Source organism: Oryza sativa, chromosome 11, assembly GCF_034140825.1.
Source record: "Oryza sativa Japonica Group chromosome 11, ASM3414082v1".
NCBI classification, from domain to species: domain Eukaryota; kingdom Viridiplantae; phylum Streptophyta; class Magnoliopsida; order Poales; family Poaceae; genus Oryza; species Oryza sativa.
The window spans coordinates 10,271,219-10,297,424 of NC_089045.1; the positions used below are offsets into that span (position 1 = coordinate 10,271,219).

Genomic DNA, 26,206 nt, shown 5'->3' on the forward strand with positions numbered 1-26,206 from the left:
GAAATATTAATTAGATTAAACACATATTTAAGGGAGCCAAAGTGAACTTATTCCAAAGCAGTTTCATCGTCTGTCGAAACAGGCCTCACATTCTCACCCAGCCTCTTTGGTCATCACTGCCAGAAATAGGACAACGACGATCCAAAGCGAAAAGGTCGCGCGCAACTCGCCACGAACGAAAAGCACCCCTTTTACACAGTCGAATCAGTTTGTTACAAAGGAGAAAAAACCGCAACGTTCGATCGACGAGATCCAAATATTAATCCCACACAAATTAAAATCCAATCCATTTTCCAATTCCACATTCCATTCCATTCCCACATCGATCGGTCACTGCACTCGCGCTCTCTTCGGACACCGTACGCACGCAGCGGCCGGCCGGCGACGTACGGCGAGATCGGTGATTCGATCGATTGGGGGCGAGGGCCATGGCGCGGTCGAGCGCGGACGACATGGAGCTGAAGCGGTCGTGCGAGGCCGGGATCCTGAGCAAGGAGAAGGACCGGGAGACGGTGGTGATGTCGATGCGCGTCGCCAAGGGCCGCGGCGTCTGGGGCAAGGCCGGCAAGCTCGCCTCCCGCCACATGGCCAAGCCCCGCGTCCTCGCCGTCACCAGTAAATACATTCTCCTCCGCCCTCTATCTCTCTCTCTCTCTCTGCTTCGATTTCTCATCCCATCCATCCATATCCATCGATTTTCTCCTGCAGCCAAGAAGAAAGGGCAGCGCACCAAGGCGTTCGTCCGGGTCCTCAAGTACTCCAATGGCGGCGTCCTCGAGGTACACTTCTTAATTTCCTTTTCAGACATCCTTCCTGTCCAGATGATCCATGGTTGATTCGATTATCTGAATATTGATCCATGGATGGATGGATGCACGCAGCCTGCCAAGGTGTACAAGATGAAGCACCTCTCCAAGGTGGAGGTCGTCCCCAACGATCCCAGCGGCTGCACATTCCTCCTGGTAAATAAATTTATTAACACAGTTAATTGATTTCTTTAACCTTCATCGATCCGAATCAATCACTCTTTAGCTGTTAATCTGACAAAATTAACCTGGCACATATACATATATATTTTTCAGTACTCAGAAAAAGAGAAACAAATACATGTGGGTAAAAATATATATATATATATATATATATATATATATATATATATATATATATATATATATATATATATATATATATATATATATATATATATATATATATATATATATATATATATATATATGTATGTATATCCCACATCTACCTGAACCATGTTATTTAATTTTCCATTTCGTGTGTATTATTAGGGGTTTGATAACCTCCGGAGCCAGAGCGTGTCGCCTCCCCAATGGACGATGCGCAACAAGGACGACAGGTAATTAATAGACGACGGGACAGGCGATGAAATTAACATCACTTCAATCTGCTGCACTCTGTATACGTAGTACAGGATTATCTTCAGTATCAATCCTCTTCGTCATCTCAGGTTAACAATTGTTGCAGGAACCGCTTCCTCATGTGCATCCTCAACATGTGCAAGGAGATATACGGTGCCATTCCAAAGGTTGTTGGCATGGACGTTGTGGAGATGGCTATGTGGGCAAAGGTCTGGTCGATCACCACCGTTTCATATATGTGTCTTTTTTATATATATGCTCGTGCTAATAACTTGAAAAAATAGGCACAAAACACACGGTCCTCATTCTGTCAGATGCTAGGCTGTGTTTGTTTGTTACCTTTCCCAGTTCAACTCTCTCGTTTAACGCTTTTTAAACTGCCAAATAGTGTGGTTTTTTAAAAAACTTTCTATGCGAAAATTGCTTTAAAAATTCATATTAATCCAACTATTTAAAAATTAGCTAATACTTAATTAATCATGTGCTTGTGAGTTACTCCGTTTTACGTGTGCATGAGATTAGTTCCCAACTGCAACTAACTAACTCAGCATAAGAATGCTACTCATAGAAGCAACACTTTTTAGGCACTGAAATTTCATTCAAATGGGCCCTTAGAATCCTCCAAAGCCAACCAAAAGCCTAACTCGTAAGCGGGCATCTCATATCCTAACTCATATTGTCTTTTAAATGGGTGGGTACGGTCGGATTATAACATTCTCATATCCTAACTCATATTGTCTTTTAAATTCGGAGCCAAGGTATAGGTAGTACCGGATAACATATTCCTCATCCCGTATCATATCACATATTATTTCCTTCGAATCGTATTCGGGAACATATTAATTTGTATCTCTAATTTATAGATATTAAATATAGTAAGGAAATTAAAGTATTAAAAGAGATACATCAAGAAAAAATTATATAATATTACATGTGAGCACGTAAAATAATAATTAACCAATCATTTATCATACTTTTAGGTGGATTTATAATAAATTTTCATACATATCCTAACGCAGAAACTAATCGGCGAGGCCTCTCAATATTGTCTTATTGCGCGACACTGCTTTGATTCATCTGATTGTGCACGCTGCTTCATAGTCGTTCGATCGTGGGAGTAGTGAAGAAGCCTACTACACATGCATGCTTTTTTTTCCTATTAGACATGGATGTCTTTTTCTCGCTCTTATAAAGTTTTCTCTTAAATTACGTATGCGATTTACAATCCGATTACGCCATTGTGTTTGTTGCAATTAAATCTTCACAACTAGATCTTACATGATTATATTACGATAAAAAGATATTTATATTTGTAATTACTTTTATTATATACGTAGGTTAGTTTTATCATATATATAAATTACTTTTAGATTTGACTAAATTACTTTTTATACATATGCTCTAAGTTGACTAGTTTTATTGTTATTTTTAGTCAATTCTATAATTTATGGACTTTAAATTTATTTTTAGATAGACCATATTTTTCGCCCTGCAACGAATTCTCTTATTCGTATCTTTGAAAAACTTACTTCCATTTTATACTAAGTTACTTTTATGATTTATGTAAATTACTTTTAAAATTTATTAAAATTTCTTTCATAAATACATTTACTTAAAAATCTTCTCTACACTTTACTTGTGACTCTACTCTATATTGTTTCTTATTTTAACCTAGTCAGAATGTAATTACTTCTACTACAGATAGTTACCTCTATTGAATGGTTAAATTACTTCTACAATTTAAATAAATTACTTTTATATTAATATGTTTGAATATATTCAATATGGATCTTGTTTTGTCACATATACAATAATGTAAATAGATCTTAAAAATAATACGTGATTTAAAAGATATAAGTTATTAAGAGGTTTAAAAGTAATTTGTGTATATGATAAAAGTAGCTTACATATATAATATATAATAAAAGTAATTTACTACATAGATATTTTTTATCAGAATATAATCATGTAAAATCTTGTTGTAAAGATTTATTTGCAGTATACAGTTGGATTATAGATCCGATAAGTAATTTAAGAGAAAATAATATAATAAGAAAAAAAACATGCACCAGTAGCAACCATGGAGGCACATGATATGATGGTGTATCGCGCTTGGTGGGTGCTCAAATGCACGATTCCTTTTCCGAAAAGGCAACACGTGTGTAGGGGAAAGACCGTTTTTTTTTTAGAAATAAAGTGGTTCGCTGGTTAGTGCTAATGTGTTACCACGCATTGATGTAGTCACGTCTATATTATAATCCATATTGTTCTAATAAATTCGGAACTCGAATAGTATCGGTTTTTTTCCATATGAGGCTTGGGCCGGGCAGGGGATCGGAAAATACCCGCCCCATTTTCAGTGGCAACGAACAAAACAAAAAGGAAATCGCGAAGGGAAATAAATTTAAGCCAAAACTCGGAAGTAGCAACGAGAAAAGTGAGGTTTTCAAGGTTCGCAAGGGATCTGTGGCGCCGAATTCCAATTTCATCTGGCTTGCCAGATGCTCCCGTGTCTCCCGCCATTCCAGTCAAATCCCACCCACGCAGCAGCAAGCAATGGCAGCGAGCGCCCACCTGCCGGGGAGGGACAAGCGCTTGGGCGGCGGCGCCGTTGTCATGCGGATGCGGAAGAGCTCCCCCCGTCCCCCACCTCGGGACCGGATCCATCGAAGGCACGACGCTCGTCCATCGAAGGCACGACGCTCGCCGGAAGCCTCTTGAACAGCCGACCCATGTTGCGCCCGCCCGGCGCGGTTGTTGCCTGGAAGCTGTTCGACGAAATGCCCACTAGAGCAGAGCAATGGATGGAATCGTTTGCTACATGAGATTTGCTTGCGGACGGATTTTGTGGCAAAGCTGTTTTGCATTGTCGAAATTTTATTTTCACCTCGGTTCGTAGTGGTATATTTATAGTTTATATATATATTTTTTCGAATGTTGTTTTCAGCACTAAGGTTTTACCGGTAGAATTTTATGGTAGAGAAACAAATGTGGGGTGAGCATTAATGCCTGCTATCCAGGACACATAATCAATAAACTTCATGTTAAAGTTGCACTGGTTTTATCCTTGTTACATGCTCTGACAGTTTGATTGTGCTACGATATATGTTTGCCAAAGGATGTTGCATTTTCAACTAATAGGCTCCCATGTTTATTTGCATGTGTTAACCATCAGCTTTCAATCATATTGCAGGATAATACCACAGTAAAGGTTACTCAAGTGAGCACGAAAGATGGACCCATCGAATCACTAGTAGGAGAGGCTGACTCGCAAGTTGCCATTCAGAAAGACTTGGTCTTACAGACGGAAGATGAGGATACTGAGGCTCTCCTTGACACGTAAGTTACTGAATCGCTAGTGAAAAGGTTTAGACATATGTTCACTGCTGTCGGAATGCAGATATCTGTCTTTTCAGGTAAGAAGATGGTAATGACACTGGTATTTTTTCTCGTACAGGTATATCATGGCCATTGGTGAAGCAGAGGCATTTTCAGAACGAATGAAGCGTGAACTCGTGGCACTTGAATCTGCAAATGTTTATGCACTTATGGAAACTGAAACCGTGATAGAAGAGGTAGGCAACAATCCAACCATTTCTGTGCTCTGTCAAATGCAGTGTCATTTTGGTGGAAACCAATTGCAGAATTACTATTCCTGCTTTTATGTCCGTTATCAATGCAATAGCTCACCTTTTGCATTATTGAATATTGTGTCCATATCATTTTGCGCATTCTTCTGTATCTTGCATTATGATGGGCATACTCAAAAGTGTTTGCTTATTGAACACTCTTTTGCTTCTCTGCTTGCCCCTTGTTAGGAGTCAGCTTAACTATCACATAGACATTGTAATGTTACCCGTACAATCATTTGTGATGCTTTTCAATTGTCTCATCAGAAGAGATGCTAAAAATTAATTAGACCTGAATGTCTTGAAAAGCAAGTTCCCATCAGGTAATGCAGCATTCTAAATCAATGTTTTAAATAACGGGCTAAGACGTTTAGCAGTTAGCTTCTCAAACAGCTATAGCGGGCTAAATGGAGCTATAGCAGCTAAATTGTATATGAGAACAAATAGCTAGAATCCTTCTCAAACAGCTGTAGCGGGAGATTTAAAACCCTGATTCTAATTAGGCTTACCTTGATGCTAGTGCAACACCATGGTCTTGTTTGCTAGAAATTATACATATTCATTTTGTATGCATGGAAGATCCATATCCCAATGGCCTGTCTCAGCATTTTTATACTAGTGCAAAGTGCGCAAGAAAAATAACTGCTAAAACCTAACAGATACTTCACCCTGTGAATAAACTTCTTGACAGATCAGTATATATATTCTTATTAATCGCTTTAAGTTATCTGATTTTTTTTTTTGTATCTGGACCTGGCTTTAATTGGTTATACATGTTATTATTTTTTCCATCAAACAATCCAAATGTTAACAGCTGTAAATTTGAGATATGCAGGTATTGGAGGGCTTAGAAATAGCTAGTATATGTGTTGAAGATTTTGATGAATGGCTTGGTATTTTCAATGTAAAGCTTAGGCATATGAGAGAGGATATACAATCTGTACGTTTCCGTTTACTTCTGAATCCATATTTCCGAAGTGTCTTCTTCAATTTCTCTATCATCTTCTTTCAGACAGTTCTGAAATGAAAGCACATTTTAAGATTGTCTAAACAGATTAATCTAAAATGGAGGTTATTCAAAATATTTGCAATTCTTGTTCTCACTAGATAAAGTATGTAATTCTCAATACTTTCACTCTACAACCTATGCCATTTTAACCGTTAGGATGTTTAAGGTTCACATATGCTTCTCTCTCACACTTATATGTGATCATTGAAGTTCTAATGTTATATTCAGCCATGAGACTGCTAAAAAACAATAGTTTTCCTGCTTTTCCAAACCAGCTAAGTTTTTCAATGCAACTACGTTTTGTTTAAAACTATTTCTCCAAAGCATGCTACTGCTGCTTAATGATCCAGAACAAATTCATGCATTTCAGTAATGCAGATCAAATTCAGGATGTATCAAAACCAGCCTATGTTGCTTTGGTCACCTTAATGTTGAATTTAACTAATTGCTGTCTTTGGTTTTGCAGATAGAATGGCGTAATAACAAGTTAGAGCTACAATCTGATAGTAATGTGGCATTGATTGATGAGCTTGACAAAATGCTCGTGCTCCTGCAAATACCACCTGAGGTTCATTACCTTTTAGCTTATTTATATTCTATTTCCCTAGATGATTTGAAATTATGATATTTATGTTATATATTGCATTGTAGTATGAGGCATCTTTAACTGGAGGTTCATTCGATGAAGGCAACATGGTTAAGAACATTGAAGCTTGTGAGTGGTTGACCAGTGCTATAAAGAACCTAGAAGCATCGAATCTGGATCCCATATACGTGAAATTGCGTGCTGTATGCTCTCTCTTTTCCTTTTATCATATTTAACCTTGTTGATAGTATACTTGCTATTTTTTCCCTTAAGACACCCATGCCAAATATTAATCCCCTAATCTTTTAGATATGGGTACATGAATTAAGAAAATGAATGACCTTGTCCTGTAGTTTGAAAATGATACTTCATTTATTAATGGGGGATACCATGAAATTAGCAAGGGATACAAGAGGAGGGTCAGGTGCATCAAATTACTGCAGCTACTAATATTTATAGAAGAGTGAAAAGTTTAAAATGATTTACTCTTGGAATTGGACTATTGGAGAGAGTAATTATAATGACTTTATATTAAGCTGACATTTTTGAGAAGATTCTCCAGTTTGAGGTCGTAAAAAGGAGAGGTATGAATTGCAACTGCACTCCCTGTCTGCATATCTATGCGCCTTTAACCAGCCAAGGGGAGGTGCAGCAGGTGTGGCTGTCCGATGGCATTTTTGTATTGATTATTTCGGATGGTTTGGAGGAAGTGTTTACCAATTCTTCGTTAACAATCCAATCATTTGGTTCCTTCGTTCTGGTTAACATCCAACTTGATTTACCAGTTATTGCACGCACTGTCAACATGAGCGTGTGCCAATTATTAATCAATCCATGGTACCTCAGTTTTACACAAAGGATTGTTCGGTTAATCCCCAAGAGGAAGGGATGGGAGGGGATTGAGGGGGGTTTATTTCACACCTCAATAGGTGTGAAATATATATATAGTTTTTGATACTGTCAAAACAATAATTTGACTCAGCTAATAGCATAATATTCAATGTCCACTGAAATTCATTCAGGTAAGGGAGAAACGTGCAGAATTTGTACTTCTAAAGTGCACATTTGTGCGGAGGGCATCCGAGTTTTTAAGGAATTACTTTCCCAGTTTGATTGATTTTATGCTAAATGACAAAGGCAACTTCTCACAGGTAAATTTAGTCTAGTAATTGCAGATTATTTAACTTTAACCGGATCATTTTTCTCAACATAATTCCTTTTGCTTTCAGAGAGGGCAACTCCAGAGGCCTGACCATGCTGATATGAGGTACAAATGCAGGACATATGCCCGACTTCTACAGTTCATCAAGGTTACATGCAAGTTGTCCTGTTGTGAAAAACGATACTATTTTACAAACAGTACTGTTATGGCTACAATATGTGAAATTTTGCACCATATTCTCATGCTTTATATTATAATTTTTTTCTAGAACCTGGACAAGAGCTGTTTGATGCCTTTACGGAAATCTTACTGCCATTCTCTTAACTTGTTAATTCGACGGGAGGTACAATTCTTCAAAACCTTTTTTCAATTATCATGATATATGTTATGGCATGGCGTTAGACCCAACCTATTATGGATTGAGCACAGTTGTGGTTCATTGGAGTATGTGCTTTATATGCATGATGACAGCATGAATATATGGTAGATAGTACCAACTTGCTAGTTGAACAAGTTGCACCAACATATAAAACCACACATTTCAACCAGAAAATCTTCAGTTAACCTACATTTTCGTCCTCATTCCATGTCTGCAAGCTTATTACATTTAGCATGCATAGTTCATAGCCTCTTTTGTGGCATCTAGTATGGAACTATGGACCTATGCAGAATAAATGGGTGCATGGGAGAGATAATGAATGGAATCTTTTGTCCATGGTACTATGAACTGTACACTCTATAGCTCCTTGGGTTAATTGGGCCAACTCCTTGGATTAATTGATTATTAAACCGGCTGATTTTTTAGTGAACTGGGAATTAAACTGCATGCATGTCCAGTATTTGTTTGCAACCGGACAGTGGCAGGCGCTGTTTCCCTTTTTTTTGGTTGAAGCGTCGGTCTTGTCCAGTTTCAATTATGCTGACCACATGTCACAGAGCCCGTAACATCAATCTTCTACTGCCTCTTTTGGCGACGCAAAACTTACCAGTGTAATGTTGGGGTCGGTCATGTTGCCGTCCCAACAGAACTCTGTCAGGTACTGCAGCAGTGCAGCTAAGACTGCCGTGCCAATTTAATAATGAAAATTGACTTTTTTTTATGCCATGCGAATGTATATGTACAGAAAAATAATTCATAAATCGGCTTTAGTTTTTCTACAAGCACATAACAAGTTATGCAGCAATACAAAATCTGGAAATAAGCAATACAAAATCTGGAAATAACACGTGCATCTCTTTTATGCAGGCTCGTGAGTTCTCCAGTGAACTCCGTGCTGGTTCAAAGGCATCGAAGAGCAGTACACCATTATTTGAGGGTCCTGCAAGTGCAAACCAGTCGATTAGTATTACCGATACTACTGCAGACGCATACTGCAAAATGATTACGGTTTTCATTCCACTGCTTGTTGACGAGGTTTCATTTGTCTGATGCAATTTTTGTGAATTTTACAGTGCAAAATGCAGTTTTGTTTACAATTCAATTTTCTCTTGATGGATATCTATGATGTAGAGCTCATTCTTTGCACATTTTATGTGCTTTGATGTTGCTGCGCTAGCTCCGTCAGATGAATCAGATAACAATAATGCTGTTGCTGTTTCAGAACCTCCTGGAAGCAGTGCCAAACCAAGTAATATAAACCACCAACTGTTAAACTAATAGTGCTCCTTGCATGCTTTAATTCTTCTTGCTTTCAGTGTGATGTAAATTTAACATCTTATCTTTTTTCCAGTTAACAGTTCAGCTGAGTTGGGAGTACTAAACCAATTCCTTCAAGAGTTGCTTGATGGTATTCAGGTTGATATTTTTGGCATTTCCCTTTGTAAATTGGACAGTTATCCTACTATATGAACTGTTGAAATGATAAAATGAAATCGCTGTGATAGGAAATGGGGCTTCACAAGTTCACATGTTTTGTATCTTATATTTTTCAGGAGGACTTCTATGCTATAGTTGACTGGGCATTCAAGCTAGATCCATTGAGTTGTATATCAATGCATGGCATAACAGATCGCTATCTTTCTGGTCAGAAGGCAGAGGTTGCAGGATATGTGCATGTTTTGCTAGATGACTTGGAGACTAGAATATCCATTTTATTTAGCAGGGTCTGACTCTAGCACTAGTTGTTTCATTTTTTCCAAAATTGGAACACTTAATTTATTCCTTACTAGTTCATTTTCTTGGCCAGCTCAGTTTGTTGATGATGCCTGCTACCAGATTGAGAAGTATGAGCGCAATGTGCGGCAAATTGGAGTTGTACCCTATATTCCGAGGTCCATTGTTATGGTTTCATATTATATGCACAATAGAATAATCCACTGTGGTGTTTATGTAATGTGCATAGTCCAGGCTTGATGGATATTAATTTAGTCTCATTATTTCATATTATATAGGTTCTCACAACTTGCAGCACGTATGGAGCAGTATATAAATGGATCCAGGGATCTAGTTGATCAGGCCTATACAAAAATTGTAAGACTTTGTAGACTGGATCATTTGTTTGTTCTCAAATAAGTACCTTTTGTATGACCTCAGTTACATGGTTAGCCACTGACTATTATGAAAAATAATTCCAACAAATACTTTTAATAAATTCTATGAATTTCTTCTTTACGCAGATCTCAGTGTTCTGTGACTTTTTTTTTATGAAAGTTAAATATAATCATAACCCTATTTTAGTCATTAAATTTTTTTTTCTGAACAGGTGACCATTATGTTTGTGACCCTCGAGAAAATTGCTCAAGTGGAACCTAAATATGTTGACATTGTACTATTGGAGAATTATGCAGCTTTCCAGCACAGGTTTATTCTATTTCTTATTCTCTTTGTTCTCCTGTTTCAGGTGTAGTTTACCAGAGTTGGGTAAACTTCATCTTTTACCCTCGAACTCTCAGTGAAGTCTAATTTTCACCCTCATCTATGAAACACTTATATGTCACCCTAAACTTTCAATACCGCAAACTTCACCTGGAGACTAATTTTAATGGTGGTTTGAACTATGTCTAAAGTGGCAACACGATTTAATGCTATCGTGGCCACTGACTGTGACTCCACATGCCACATTTTTTCCTCTCATTTCCTCACACAGTACAGTGTTGAAAGAGGGAGATGCAAAGAGGAAAAATGATACAGAACATATGATATGTGATGCAATATCAAGTTAGGAAAAAATAGCAATGCTACTCTTAAGATTGCTAAAACCACCACAAAAAAACCATCACGGGACGAAGTTTGTCTGGTTTTTAAAGTTTAGGGTGAAAAATTACCTACTTTGTAGTTTAGGGTGAAACTTCGACTTTGATGAATGTTTTTTGAAGGCCGAAAAAAAACTCTACCCAACAGAATTTGCTATACTTACGAGGACCTAGTGGCCTGTACTACTCACATTAACTTGGTACATGTTGTATGATATGCAGTCTGTACGATTTAGCAAATGTTGTACCAACACTTGCTAAGTATTATCACCAAGCTAGTGAAGCTTATGAACAAGCTTGCTCACGCCACATCAATTTAGTCATATATATCGTAAGTCATCTGTATATCCTCATGGTTCAGATTTTTGGTAGTGCCATTTATTTTATTCTGTCACCACTAAAATATTTCTTTTACAGCACTTCGAAAAATTATTCCAGTTTGCTCGGAAAATTGAGGAACTAATGTACAACATGAGCCCTGAGGAGGTAACCCATCACATTTGGTTGTGCATTTCAGTTTCAAAGGCGATATCATTGAGTTATTATCTTCTTCGGGACAGTGCACCCACAATATTGATCCTTTTTCGGACTATGGTCCATTTCTTGAAGTTTGAAGCAGATACCTGTTCTGGCAGAGGATTCAAGATAATTAGATGAGATGACCAAATACTTAAGCCGTCTTTTGTTGAAATAATACCACCGAAATATTGATGGTGATGAACATATGAATTTCTTATTTTTATTTTTTCAAGATCTATAATAGGATGAACACTCATATGTGCAAAATGCCCCTTAGATTTGTTTGGCCAGATACACTTCTATTCCATTAATTACATACATTTTTCATAGTTTTATGCATTGAAATTTAAAAAACAGGGGACTAGTTCTCCATGATTTTTGTTATATTAGCATACTGTGATGCCTAATTTTTTTATGGATGCTTCATATTACATTATTATACAGATACCTTTCCAAGTTGGAATGTCGAAGGTAGACTTCCGTAAGATGTTGAAGTCCAGCTTAAGTGGTGTAAGTAAACAATATAATCATTTTTCCCCTTTCTCATGTTTTTTTTTTTTTTTGAAATTTTCTTTTACTACAGCCTCATATCTGTCTCTGCACGTCCCTGTTTCATTTCACAACAGCTTGACAAGACAATCAATGCAATGTATAGAAAACTACAGAAGAATATTACGGCTGAAGAATTACTTCCTTCTCTATGGGATAAATGCAAGGTATGTTCTCATGTCACTTGAAATAGTAAACTACATGGGTAAACTATTTGCATTCTGTTTACAATGCAAAGGAAATGAAATTCAATGCCGTCTTGTTAAGGGAAAAAATATAGTTGAGACTTGATAGTTGAGAGATGGAGAATGTTGGGAGTTGATTAGATTAATTCATTGTTCAACTTCAAGCAGATTAGCATACAACAACTTATCTAAAATATTAATAGGACAAATCCTTTCTCTAACTTCTTATCTTAAATATTTCTTATGTCTAATCGAATCAAACACCTAATCATGAACAGCATACAGTCACTGGTACTGTTCAAGCAAATGGATGTTAATTCCTGCATATAACAAAAATATTTTGTTTGCTCTTACAGAAGGAGTTTCTTGACAAATATGCAACCTTCCTCAAATTGATTTCCAAAATATATCCCAGTGAAACAGTAATTTCAGTGAATGAAATGAAAGACACCCTAGCTTCCCTGTGACAACTTTGCTCTTGGAGCACATCTACAAGGTACATGTTCTTTGATTTTTGCTGTTGTGCTTTTTACATATTAGTACCATTTGTACTTTATTGTAGGATGTATCGCATAATTATTTTATCTTTTTGGTCAAATGTATGTTTGAAGAAAATACAATTGAATTTGGTATTCACTAACATTATTTTGTCTCTTTTCAAAGACAGTATATAAGGCTTCTTTAAAACATATCAACTTTTTACCTGATTTCATCAGAACTTAAATTGTTTGCTATGAAATACCTATATGTAAATAAGTCCTGAATTAGTGAGGACTGAACAAAAGAATCGGCCATGATTACCAAATGAAGTGCACTGTTTTTTCAGTACTGTTTCAATACAATAATAAAATGTGGTTATTTTTCACCTGCCTATTCTGATTTACAGAGCACAGCCTTGAAAACCATATAATTTTTAGGACTTCTAGTATGTGCACGCTTGCTAAAATAATTGAACATATGATCATTTGAGCAAACTGGTTGAGTTTTTTTTGACACTAGAAGAGAACTGTAATGTGGTTGAATTTTGTCTCCAAAGGAATCTAGGTTCTGTTTTGAAATAAACATACTAGTTATTTTTTCGTGTGCGTGTTTTAGTATAGCCATGCTTGGATGTGTTTAAAAGGTCTTAAAATTTGGAGGCATAATACATGAAGGGTATTTTAAAGGACATGAATCTTTTGGATGATGTTTTGGTTCTTTTTTTCTTATATTCGCTTTGAGTGCAGCAATTATGTTTCTCAAAAAACTATCAGTGCCATCTTCTCGATATTTTAAAACATTTTTGAACCATTCTTAAGGCATTTTAGGTATTATTATTAAGTCTGCCAGGATCAGTGGTGCTGTAGTGCGATTGATCAATTAGTTTAATGTTCTAAGTGAGTGTGGAAGATATGTAGTGACAAAGCATTTGTAATAGGTGGTATTCAAACACACAACGAGCACAACATGCATGGCTTTATCGTGTATTATGATAATGATTTAAGTTGGAAATGGCAAGAATATGAAACTGAACTTGAAATGTATTTTGCATTGAAGAATGGCAGTTAGAGCATCTCCAACAGATGGCTAACAGCAGTCCCAAAACTTCATTTAGAAATTAAGATAAAAACCAGGCCTCCAACAGGTTCCCAATTTTGCCGCATTCCTAATCCAGGTGCCAAATCGAGCCAAATTTTGGCACCGTTCCACACTCCCAATAGAGCCAGCGCAGGAGAAAATTGGCCATCACGCAATCTCGTGGATCCTCTCATCTCCTCGCTCTCTCCGAATCCACCACCCGCCAAGGCCTCCACGGCCAACTAGCCTGCTGCTGCTTCCCTGGGCACTGCATCGGAGCTTGCTCCAGGCCGGGCTGCCGGCCTCGTCAACCTCCTTCGGCCTCTTCGCACCGCCATATCGGGTTTGTCCGCTGCACCGTTCCAGCATCGGGGTCGCTCGCTCGTCCGCAGCACCCAAGTCGCATCGAGGTCGTAGGTCGTAGCCCTCACCTCATCGATCGCCGCATCAGGGTCCCTCGTCCAATGCACCTGCGCCGAATCGAGGTAGTCCATCTTTGCCGCATCCCCAACATTCTCCCTCATCGGTGAGCAATCAATAACTTTCATTTGCAGTTAGCATATGATTATCAGTAGAAAGTGCCTGAGATTGAGAATGAGAATAATCATTGAATAATCTTGGTCTGAACCTTGGCTTTTGAGGCCGAAAGATTTAACATACTGGATTGCATTCTAAGCTGCATTGCTTTCCATTGAGTTGATCTGGATGTGGATTTCCTGCATCAAAGAAAACTGTATTTGTTCAGATTGGTTTAGAAATGTTCAGCAATGTTGTGCTAGCTAGCAATTTAGAAATTTCCAGAAATTTTCTTTCAGATTAGTTCTGAAATGTTCAGAAATATTTGGTCAGACTAGTTCGGATTATGTCTTGAATTTATATAAGTTCAGACTGTTGTGCTAGCTATGTACGCTTTTCAGATGCACATCTACAGTCGTACAGAACTTTACAAATGTAGTGGCCTAGCAGACTATTGCAGTTTATTGGTCATATTCTTTTAGAGGATTTGTCAGAAATATTGTAAGGGCTAAAGGGCATGAAAATTGGTAGAGCCCCTGCGGGGTTACTTTCAGTTTCGGTATTATTGAGCTGTATACATGTGCTATGTATACAGTAAATCATCAGTTGTAGCTAGCAATTCCACTATAAAACATGTGTCAACATGGCACATTCTTAACTTGATGCAATGCATGTGAGGTACTGATCAATAGTATTCAATTTTGTAGGCAGATGCTCACAAGAATACTCATGGGTTATGACTTTTGTGATTTCTGTGAACTTGTTCTTCAGTTGCAAGAAACAAATGATCAGGCTGATATTGCCTCCTTGATTACCCCAATTCTTTTATTTGTTTGATTACGAACAGAATTCCGTGGAGTGCAGATTTTTGTTTCAAGTGCATGACAATTATTACAGTGTACTAGTGGCATGACATTTGGTCTTGTTGCTTACTAATTGTGTTCCTTTTTATTTTGCAACTTATGTGACCTTGAGCTTTTGAAGGGATGAAGAGAAGGAGAGAACAGGAGATACCAGTTTTTTGTGGCAATAGTTGTTGGAGTCCAGATTTCCTGGGAGTTGTTACGAATTTTTATGCTTCAGAAAAATAATATTTGTTTGCATCTACATGAGTTTTGCTATGCAAAGTTTCCCTTTCGTTCCGTGAATTTGTTCGATAAGTATGACCCAGTAGTTTGTAAATGAGGTGGAAGGGCGCCTGGCGGAGGGCTGAAGAGAAGAGGCAACAGAGTATGTTATATATACTGGTGGAGAGAAAGAGAGCACTAAGGCGATCATAGAAAAATATTAAGTTGAGCTAGCGAGTTGAATACTAAAGTCTTATGATGCCAGATTTGATAGAGGAGGCAAGTATGTCGCGAGATCCCATTTAACCAAAAGGGGTTTTTGTTTTCTCTTACCATTCTTAAGAAGGCATCCGAAGGTATCATGGTAGTTGTATTAGAGATATCAAAAATTTTAGAGAGAATCTACTACATACCACATACCACTGACTTTAGTCTAGTTTAACAGTATGCCACTGTTCTATAATATATGCCATCACTTTTTGCTTAACTTCTATCATCGTCAGTTATCCTCAGTTTGTACTGTTTATCTTTTTCTAATGATCAAAATACCACTGGGGACAAAAATCCCTAAAACCCAATTGCCATGCCCTGCCGCTTCAATAATTTAAATGTATAGATGGAATTATATAATCATGCTCTCGTTGGTTGTTACTTGTTCTGGTGAAAGCACTCACGCGTATAGCTGGAAAATACGGCCACAATTACACGTGCATGCAGGCTGTATCCGCGTCCACAAGCCCATGGCGGCCTACACGGTGACCTGTTGGTTTGCTCTGGCTGTTAGCTAACAGAAGCATGAGTAGGTGCATCCAGCACGTAGGTAGAAATGGTGAGCTTTCCTGGGAAATACAACAGGTACCTCGAGATAATGTGTCTAACAGTAAAATTTCTCATAACCAATAGTGTAATGTGACTACTTTTAGAGGCAAAATTTTGTTGGAAATACCATATGGTTTCGCCATTTAGTGAGAGGGCATGACACTACTAGAGAAAAAACATGATATTACTAAATCCCAATTATATGTCAAGGCTATGCCCTTACAGTTAGTGGCGAAACTCACAATGAAAATTATCGGAGGTTCCTTACATATCATAATACATATAATACTCTAATTTTTAAATTTTAAGTATCAATATAGTTAATATAGGCTAAAACGATTAGAGATGGAAATTCTACTGGTCCGGTGACCCCGGGTACCTGATCCCGAGTAGTTTAGTGTAGGAACGCCCCTGCTTACAGTTCGTTCATAACCACGAAACATGATGTATAAATCATGTTTTGGGCATAATGGACGATGGAATCATTTATCAAACAACTAATAGTTTGCACCTGTGTTGAACGCGTCAATATGTGTATTAACTTCGTGGAGGAATGAAGCTTTTTTTAGCTACATGAGACGGGTGAAAGGTTATAGAGTATACAAGAACAATAGGCAAAAAAGGGCACACACATTATATTACACTTATTATTATTACACAGATCTTCTATAACACAGAGAACCTAAATCTGAAATTGTGACAAACAGGAGGATAATGTATATATTTTTACGGCACTGAACAACTCATAGGAGGATGGTGCAGGACGCAGGAAGAAGAGGAGGTGGGTACAAGAGACAGAGAGACAATAGGATGTTGCAGCACTGAAGTTTGACACCTCGCATCCTTGTTTGGGTGACCCCACACTCTCCTGACGATTGATCCACGCCTCTCCTTTCTTGATGTCTACCATTCCTCAAGTTAACTGTTAACATCTGATGCTGTAGTTCCCAGCATCTCCTCCTGTGTCACGCCCTGAAGTTCCCCTCCTTGCTTTAAAATTCATAAAATAAATCGTCCGAAGAAATGATTTAATTTAACCTAGAGCTAACTCCTCAAATTAATAAATGCAAATAATAATCGGAATCGGCATGTGGAATTTTTCTTGGATTCTACATGTCAAAATATGCTAACGAGATTTGTAGTGGAATTTTCAGAGCCTTGGAAATAATTTTAACCAATTAAAATTGAGCACAAGCATTAAAGAATCCCTGGAAATCCTTTTATTTTCCTTTTTCCCTTTTTCCTTTTCCCCCCCTCTTTTCTTCCTTTTGGGCCGCCGGCCCATTCCTTTTCCTCCCCCTCCCCGAAGTCCATCCGGCCTCCCCACCTCCTCCCGGGCGCCGACAGGTGGGGCCCACCTGTCGGGTTCGCCCCTAACCTCCAGCCGGAGGGGCGGCCTCCCTCCTCAACCGCCGCCCCGGGCCACGTTGCCCACTCCCCCACGCGCCACGCCTTCCCCGCGCCCACGCCCCACACCCGCTCACACCCGCGCCCGCGAGATGGCCGGGATTCAAATTTGAATCCCGCCTCTCTCTCTCTCTCTCCTCCCCCACATCCCCACTAACTCCAGCAAAATCGAGCCCCTCCCGGCCACGACTCGCCTCCCCCGCTCCTATTTAAGTACCTCCGCACCTCCCTCTCTCTTTTTCCTTTTGACGCCGCACTCTCCCGAGCCCTCTATCGCCGCCGCGCCGCTCTCCCCTAGCGCCGCCGCCGCCGCCACTCTCCGGCCGCACGCCGCCGCCGCTAGCGTCGTTACCACGCCGCGCAACCACCGCCACTAGCTTCGCCGTTGCGAGGGCTACCCCGTCCAACGCTCGGTTGACACAAATGGTAGCCGTAGCTCCGTTCTTCTCGCGCGCCGGTGAGCACCACCATTGCCTCCGCCTTTGGCCGGCGAATCCGCTCGCCGTGGACCACCCTTCTCCCTCTAATCCCTCCCATTTTGTTCCTTAGGTGGTCCCGGAGCTCGTCCGCCCGTCGCCGTCGTCCTCCCGTCGCTCGTCGTCGCCGTTCGCCGTCGCTCCTCCCCCGCGCCGGCCGAGCCCCTCGGTGAGGATCGGTTTCCCTCCCTTCCTCTCCCTCTCTCTCTCTTTGTCGCACCGCCGCGTCGCCGCATACCGCCGCTCGCCGTCTTGCGCCGCCAGTCACCGCCGATGTCCGTGCCGCGCCGCTGCACGCCATGCCCGGGCCGGCTTGAGCCACCCGTGCACTGCCCAGCCGCGAGCCGCTGCAGCCGTCCGATCTATCGCTCAGTAGATCGGGGCCGTTCGCCTGCCGCCCGCGTGGCCGTCCACGTGGCCGCCACGTCGGCGCCACATGTGCGCCACGTGGTGCTCCTCTCCGCGGTCCCGTGGACTCAGTCCACAGTAAACCGGTGCCTTTGAGTCTATGACAAGTGGGGCCCATCTGTCGGCGCCACCCCTCCCCTTTGATGATGTCAGCAGGGACCTTTATTGCGCAATAAAATCCATTAAGGCCTTTTCTTTTATAGTAAAAACACATTTAATCTTCTAAAATTCATATCTAATTCATTCGAGCTCCGATTAAGTTCATTGAAGTCTCAGTAAATTCATAAAAATGCATAGAATCTATTAAAAATGGTTTTGTTTCATGTTTCAGTAGTCTTATAGCATGTTTTGCGTGTGTGTTTTGTTTGTCGTGTAGATCTCGGCCGTTTCGTCGCTCCACGGTTTCTCGAAGACGTTGTTGTGGTCTCATCAGTGCGAGAGCAAGGCAAGTCATGCATTACGATTGATTATATTGTACCCAATTTACAAATGTCCCGCATTTCTATTAAATGTTGCATCGTTTTACAATATCATGTGGGATGGGTCCTACTACTCAGCCATATATTGTTTACCTTATGTCATTGATAACTTGGGTATCAAAATGATTAGATGTTGGCTTAGGAAATGCTTAGCCATGCTTAGTTCAACTAGTACACAAAAGGGGAATCACATTAATGTATAGACTTTGATTATTGGCATAGCTTTGGATTAGTGCCACCGCAATGGTGTTAGTTAATCAAAATACACTACATGGTGGGCTGTGGGTGCATGGTTTTGCTAGTCGTGCTCATGGCAATTAAGGACCGATTCGCGGGATGCCCTGGAAGAACTTATCATACTTACCACAAGCCAGCGTGGGCAACGGCTGGGCTTGTAGTGTAGCTTTCCTCTAGCCGACGTACCTAGGCGAGGGTGGGCATGATGGAGTTGGGTTGGCCGGGGTGTCCGGTTGATCGGCTTCCTAATTCACCGCGGCACGAAAGGGGGGCTGCCCGTTGCCTGCTGAGGACGGGGGTGAACCCTAAGGTGTGGTGCGATCGGTTAGAGTGGGTTATGCGAAGGGTCCTGTCACGGCCTCTTTCCGGTATGTCGTGGTGGCATGTCGGCGCACGGTAACGTGTCGTGGGGCTGTGTCTTGTGCGTACAGTTGTACACCTCTGATCAGAGTAAAACTATTCGAATAGCCGTGCCCGCGGTTATGGGCGGTCGACCAGATTCACCGTGATTAGTCTCACCCCTAGTTTAGCTTAATGAACTGGTGTAGTTCAGGTGGTTGGTTGGGCCTGTTGCAACGTGGTGTAGCGTTGGACAGTGATTGGTTAATATTGATTAATTGCTACAACTGTTTTACTGCTTTCAACTACTGCTTTTAAATGCTAGCTTTATGCAAATGAACCTCTAGCCTCCTTTGGTTATACTCTGCATCATACCTTCTCTTCCGGTATGACTTGCTGAGTAGAGTGGGTAGTACTCAGTCTTGCTCTCTTTTCCCCCACCCCAGAGTTAAAGTTCTTCTCAGTTGGAGATGTCTCGAAGGAGTTGGTTTCGTCGCTGCCGTCAAGGATGCCTGTGGAATGGAGTCGCCTCGCTGCAGGAGTAAAGTCTTCAGGCTTAGCTCGCTTTTATCCTTTTCCGTTGCATTTGTAATCTTTTGTATTTTTGTAAGACGTGGATCTGTATGTCAACAATTGTCGTTTGTGTACTCTGGCTGGTCCTGAACAGGGGTTTAATGCACATTCAGCTTAGAAATTCTGGTTTGTGAATTTCTGGGCGTGACATCCTGTCCCCATGAATTCATCTCATAATAATCTCTTCGTTTCAGTTCTTTCTTATGTCTGTTCTTCAAGGGTAATGCATCGCTGTGAGGGATCATTTATCTTCTATATATGGGGGGAACAGGGCTATCCTAGCCGCGGTGGATGTTGCACGTATTTAGTAGGCAATATTATGATACTTGATGTCCAAAGCGACCAAGGAGATCAGTGAAAGCTCACACATCTTCTTTATTCGGGTTTATGAAGACAGTCGCGTCATCAGCATACATGGATGTGCAGAAACGTACCGCTCTCTTCGTAATTTGCTTATCGCCCCAAGCTTAGTGGCCTTGTCTCGCTGGCGTTAAAGGGGGTTGATTGCTAGAATAAAGAGGAGAGGGGATAGGGGGTCACCCTTCCGAAGCCCTTTCTTGCTTGATTGCCTCCCCCGGCATTTCATTCAGGATGATCTTTGAGGTGGATGAAAGAAGACCTGTTATCCATTATCATGAGACCATTGTGAATCTTCGTGTTCAACATGTCTGTTGACCAATAAGGATATTTCTGTTACACCCTAGAGAGAAAAAATAAGCATGTGTTGTGCTGCAGCAAGGATAGATTAATAAACTCACCATCAGCAGTAATTCTCTTAAAAGGAGTTAAACAAGATATGGAACTCACAGATGACAATGGAACATGACGGATAGAAGGATGCTTCCAATCATGCATGAAAAAATTGACAACAGATGTCACAGGCACACAGCTCTGCTTGACTTGTTGAGAAACAATTTCGAATCTCAGAATACAGCGTGACGCAAACAGCTTCCTTCAGTGTAGATGCGACAAGACAGTGAAGGAGTGAAGAACCTTTGGCTCCAATGACGTGTGCTCAAAACTGTACACAACTGGAATTTGCATAGGCATATCATGAGACATTTGAGCTGTGCCAGAATTCTGTTTGGTACAGTTTCCCCTCCATTCCTTTTCTTCTTGCAGCTGCACTTTGATCCTTGCGGGGATCACCACCCCGGAGCTCAAACGGGCCTAATCCATACTCCAGCAAATTTGGGCTATTTTTTTCCAAAATCAAAGCCCCATTTATGGGGCAATTCATTATTCATTCTGTAGAATTCTTCTGAGCAAAACGGAGGCTAAACAAAACCAAGCATTGTAACACCATCTTTTCAGTCAAGAAACATGTACATTAAGCAGGGAGAGACTGGTATCCGAACATATGGATTACCATTATTACAGGTGCTAAGGCGCCGTACCACCAATGATGGTAAAGATCTAAACTAATGACCAGCAGGGCATATATCTTCCAAGCTGCAAGAGGAAAAGTGCAAGGTGTAAAAAAAATGAAGAAATACGATACAAGTTGAAACAAAAAATCTAGTGAGAGCGCACGCGGACCTTTTGCCCAGTAACTCAATGATGTCAGTGGTGACAGTTGATCTCTTGTTCTTCTCAAAAGCATGTGATGCAGCTTTCCTAAGTAGTAGAGAGCCAGCAATGCACCCAAGCATCATCGGATTCACGCTGTACCGCACCAATGCCAACGCAAATATTATTTAATATCATGGTAGTCAAGAGTGGTGGGAAACAGTGATTGATCATAACCTCTTCTCTGTAGGGTACTCATTCGTCAGGAGAAAGTGACGTGCCCATGATGCAAATACTGCAACACTACCACCAACAGTAAACCGGATAAGGTAAGAAACCAGCAAAAATGAACGTTGAATAAAAACACACTTTTGAAGTACTAATGCCAGAATTTTGAGCTACCATGGCATTGCTTAAGAATGGAACTAAACTATTACATCAAGCAGAGTTCTCATAGGTAAGTTCATGACCAGCACATATGCTTGCATATGAACGTGATTTTAGCTCACATTCAATAGAAGATTGTTAGCATTGAGCAACGAGTATGCAATAGTTATATGGTATTTGAGGATGATAAATAATTGAATAGCCAATATTTACAGAAACACAAAGATGATTGAACACAATTATCAGATTCCCAAGAACCCATTGCATACTTATTGCATACTGGGTAATTATGCAGTGTGCTGTGACTGAAGCACACATTACAAAAGTGGTAGCAGTTAGTGCAACTGCAGGACCTTTATTTATTTTGAGGGCGGGATAATCAGTTCTTGTTAGAACAAAGTTCTGGTCATTATCTCATTGTTTAAGTTCAATGTTATCTTCAAAATTGAAGTTCACATAGCTAGTTTTCATGTTACCATAGCATGTGGTTTTCAAATCATCAAAGAACAAACTAAAACTGTATTCCTAGAAAAGTTTCTTTGTTATTTGTTTATGACGAACGGAAGGAAAATAAATGAGTCGATCCAAAACTGAGTACTTTCGATTTAAGCACTGGTTTTGGCAGTAGCAAAACATGGAGGTAAAGGTTATGTTGGGGCATATGTTTGATATGAAGCGTAGAAAGCAGCATGGGAAAAAAATTCCAAAGAAAAGGAGCAGAAATAACTACAGAAGGAAACACTCAGCACCACATTGGCAACAAACCTTCCTGAAAGAATGTCACCTTGACCACCACATCTCCTTGGGGAACCAAAGGTACTTACTTGTGTTACTGAATAAAACAACATACCAAATAGTTAAGAGATATAAAATCTGGTGAAACCAATTATAGTTTCACCAAAATTTGAAGTAGCCAAAGAATGTTTCTAGTATACCAGTTTTGCCATCACTGATTATATCTGCTTTTCCTTTCCGCATGATGGTTATGCCACCGATTCTGTTCAACAGAATCAGAAAACATCACAGATGACCAGTGAAGAATAAATGATTGCAATGGTTATGATCATACTTTTGGCATAGTGCAGTAAGTTGTTCAGAAGCGTTTTCCTCATTTACTTCACAGTTAAGAACCTTCTGGACAAGACGTTTGTACTCGTATACATTTGGTGTTAGGATGGCAAGCAAGTTACCCTCAACAAGACTAAGGTTATTGGTTATAAGGAAAAGGCCATCCTGCAGATCACTAAAAAATATCAAGTCCTGTTCATAATTTATAATTTCAAGTATGTTTTTTTTTTAAAAAAAAGTCAAATGGTACCCCGTCAACGACTGTTGGAATATTTGCCTGCCGTGCATGTCTCATGATATTACTTACACAGTCCTACAAGTAAGATATGTCAAAACAAACATAAGCTGACAAATTTGAATACTATCGTAAGTACTTAGGGCAAGATGGCATGATCTCCATATAGGAGATTAGACAAATAGATGACATGGGACATTAATACAAAAGAGAAATTTCAGTTCCAATTGAAAAAAGTCATGCATGGTTAAAACTCCTCCACACCTTCAAAATGAAGCTACCATTTCTAGCATGGAAAAAGTTTCAGGACTGAGGTTGTCATCTACATAGAGCATTAACCATATGAAACACAAGGTCCTTACTATCAAGGAACTTTATAATTTCAAACTGTAGATCTTCAGAAATACAGGATGAGTTATCAACACCAATCTGGTCTATCCTTGGCCCTGGGAGCTACTAATGCAATTAGGAATGGAGGTAGACACAGTTGCAACAATGCTTGACCAAAGGTGCAAACTGAAAATAAAATATATTCGAAATATGGTTAGTTTCAAAGGAAGAGAAAACAAGAATTATGACAGCAAAGATGTTTTCAACTGTCAATCAATATAATTAACTATCTTAAACTGTATAAAACGCAAAGGTAGCAACAAATAAGACTAATGAAGAAGACCTCAACAGGACAGAGATAGTGTTTATACTCCAGAAGATGTTAGGTATGTAAGCTGACCAGAAGAAATGAGTCCCTTCCAAGGCCAGGACCAACAACGATGCAATCAAAGCGCTCCATCCACTTTGCTACTTCTGTGAGAATTCTAGAAGAAACAGATTCTCTCTCACCATCGCTGTGCAGTAATTATAAAGTCAGATTCTCGAAGATGATGTTGTGATTATAGTATAAACGGCAAAGATAAATACCATGAATGTTACCTTACACTGTAAGATTCCTCTAGTATTGGATGTACAATCAGCTCAGGGCTATAACTCTTTATTACCGTTGCAGCATCTCTTGTGCAGAAAACATGTGAGAGATCTGCACCCTGAATAACATCATGTGAACTATTTGTACTGTTGCGTAATTTATGGAATGATACATTTAGATGATACTGACAACTTTCAAGGCAGAAATCGCTGCAAAATAGGGAGCACCAGTGTACTCACGACATCCACCAATTACAGCAATTTTCCCTGGGAAATGTATCGATAATTTGATATGTAAGTAAACTTAAGGAATCAACAGGAAACTAATTTTTTGGGAACATGAAACAATAACAAACTGGAAAATACAGCTCACATCTTCATAACAACATGTGTATGTCCATACAGGATTTGATATGTTTCTGACTGTATACACCAGTAGAAAAGTTCCTAGACACGGACAGTATTACATTTTTCTTGTAGATTATGCACTAGAAATATGAAGACGACACATGCTTAGAGGTTGGATCAAAATTCTTGTATCTGTGCAATCTTACTGGATGGTCTTTCGTAGCAAATCATATCACAGAAAAATCTTAACTCTACAAGAGCGCAAACCTTTTTATAAGTGAATTCTACACCTCAGCAAAATCCTTTCACGCCATTGTAAAATATTCCTTTATTTATAGTTTCACATAACATACAGGAACTTCAAATCATACGGAGAAACAACGAACACTGCGAACGTATCACCAAACTCGTCGCCGATCAAAACACCCTTATGCAAAACACTGTCCTATCAGACAGAACAGCAATGCTAACCCTGAATATCCACCAATTTCTGTCCTGTTTCAGTACACGGTTCATTGTGAAGCAATGACTGTGTAGTGCTCGAGTTCGCCTTAGTTAGCAACCCCAGTCTCAAGAAGTCCCCCGCACGGCCTCTCTAGCCCCAACAATCCGAATAAAATCCCTCTTCTTCGAGTATTATCTATATATCCCACCAATGGCTCCCTACGGAGGCAATCCCGCAAACACAGAGAGCGCATCATCAGCAACACCACAACCCGAAATCCACCACCCCGGAGCGCGCACGAGAGGGATAGGGGTCGCGCTGGCTCACCTGCCTGGCCCTTGTGGCGCGCGCGGTCGAGCGGCGGGGTGATCCGGCGGACCACCGCCTCAGCGTCCGCCTCGTACACGGGGCCCGATGCCGACATCGCGTTGACCCGAATGGAGGTCGACGGCGAGGGGGAGGAGGAGCAGGCGGCGTTGCCGGGGAGGGCGGCGCAGGGGGAGGGGGAAAGGGAACGGAGGAGGAAGAGGCGCCTGCGGAAGGCCGGTGAGGCGGCCCACATGCGGCCGCGGTGCTGCTGCTGATGCCACGCGTGAGGGCAGTGGTTTCGCATTTTTTCTACAGGAGAGCGGCGCCGCCGGAAAGTAGTAGAAAAGCAGCTGCCGTGGCAGCCGATGGATAAAAGGCAGAATTTCCTTCCTACCACCGCTTATTATTTTTCTATTTGTGTAGAACTCCCTCCCACATTATAAAAGCATATTTTAAGAGAAGATTTTATAAAAAGCAGCTGATTGGTAGTTAGCTTTTAAAAATTAGAAAAGCTGAGTTTCTCAGCTTCTACCTCTAATTCATTTTCTGGATTCTGTAACTATATTTTTTTAGAATCTGGATCAAACAGTTTTGTTTGGTACTAAAAAAAACATTTCTGTGGCGGCAAAAAAGGTCTTCCTATGCGGATGCTCGGCCCACTTGTAGGCAAAGGCAACCGGTCCGTCTGGGAAGAAATTTTTCGCAAACAGCTAGCCGCCTGCGATAATTAGGGGGCTTCCTGGAAAAAAATTGGCACCAAAATTTAAAATCTCCCGCCAATTTTTTTATTAATGCTTAATCAATAACGGTACAACTGATTACTTTATTAATACATTAATATTGTTAGTCATAAATGCATATATTGCATTAGTGAAAAGTGTCGT

At 40.2% G+C, this 26,206-nt stretch overlaps 2 protein-coding genes across 7 annotated transcripts; one reads left to right on the forward strand and one right to left on the reverse strand.

Annotated features, from left to right (window-relative positions):
• The first annotated feature begins 91 nt into the window (after positions 1-91).
• LOC4350273 (exocyst complex component SEC3A) lies at positions 92-15,402 on the forward strand. 6 transcript variants are annotated; one of them, XR_010737447.1, is made up of 26 exons: positions 92-615; positions 709-779; positions 882-962; positions 1,302-1,369; positions 1,498-1,600; positions 4,585-4,730; positions 4,849-4,966; positions 5,856-5,960; positions 6,496-6,597; positions 6,681-6,818; positions 7,638-7,766; positions 7,845-7,925; positions 8,046-8,120; positions 9,024-9,191; positions 9,288-9,405; positions 9,508-9,572; positions 9,710-9,880; positions 9,964-10,048; positions 10,169-10,247; positions 10,480-10,577; positions 11,192-11,300; positions 11,387-11,455; positions 11,933-11,998; positions 12,115-12,204; positions 12,579-12,718; positions 15,003-15,402. XR_010737447.1 is itself a non-coding variant. In XM_015759782.3 (26 exons), exons 1-25 carry the CDS (start codon positions 429-431, stop codon positions 12,687-12,689), a joined length of 2,628 nt encoding a protein of 875 aa, XP_015615268.2. In that variant the 5' UTR covers positions 92-428; the 3' UTR covers positions 12,690-12,718; positions 15,003-15,402. The 6 variants fall into 6 exon arrangements, 3 of the variants coding, with proteins under 3 accessions (XP_015615268.2, XP_015615269.2, XP_066161395.1); XR_010737448.1 differs by having other exon boundaries at positions 15,280-15,402; XM_015759782.3 differs by having other exon boundaries at positions 9,969-10,048.
• A 5,508-nt stretch (positions 15,403-20,910) lies between these two features.
• LOC4350275 (ATP-dependent (S)-NAD(P)H-hydrate dehydratase) lies at positions 20,911-25,662 on the reverse strand. The gene is made up of 11 exons (XM_015762497.3): positions 25,341-25,662; positions 24,411-24,487; positions 24,230-24,339; positions 24,030-24,144; positions 23,315-23,377; positions 23,066-23,229; positions 22,932-22,993; positions 22,762-22,828; positions 21,847-21,912; positions 21,640-21,765; positions 20,911-21,552 (listed from the first exon to the last, which is right to left on the reverse strand). The coding sequence occupies exons 1-11, from the start codon at positions 25,624-25,626 to the stop codon at positions 21,522-21,524; spliced, it is 1,167 nt and encodes a 388-aa protein (XP_015617983.1). The 5' UTR covers positions 25,627-25,662; the 3' UTR covers positions 20,911-21,521.
• Positions 25,663-26,206: the final 544 nt, after the last annotated feature.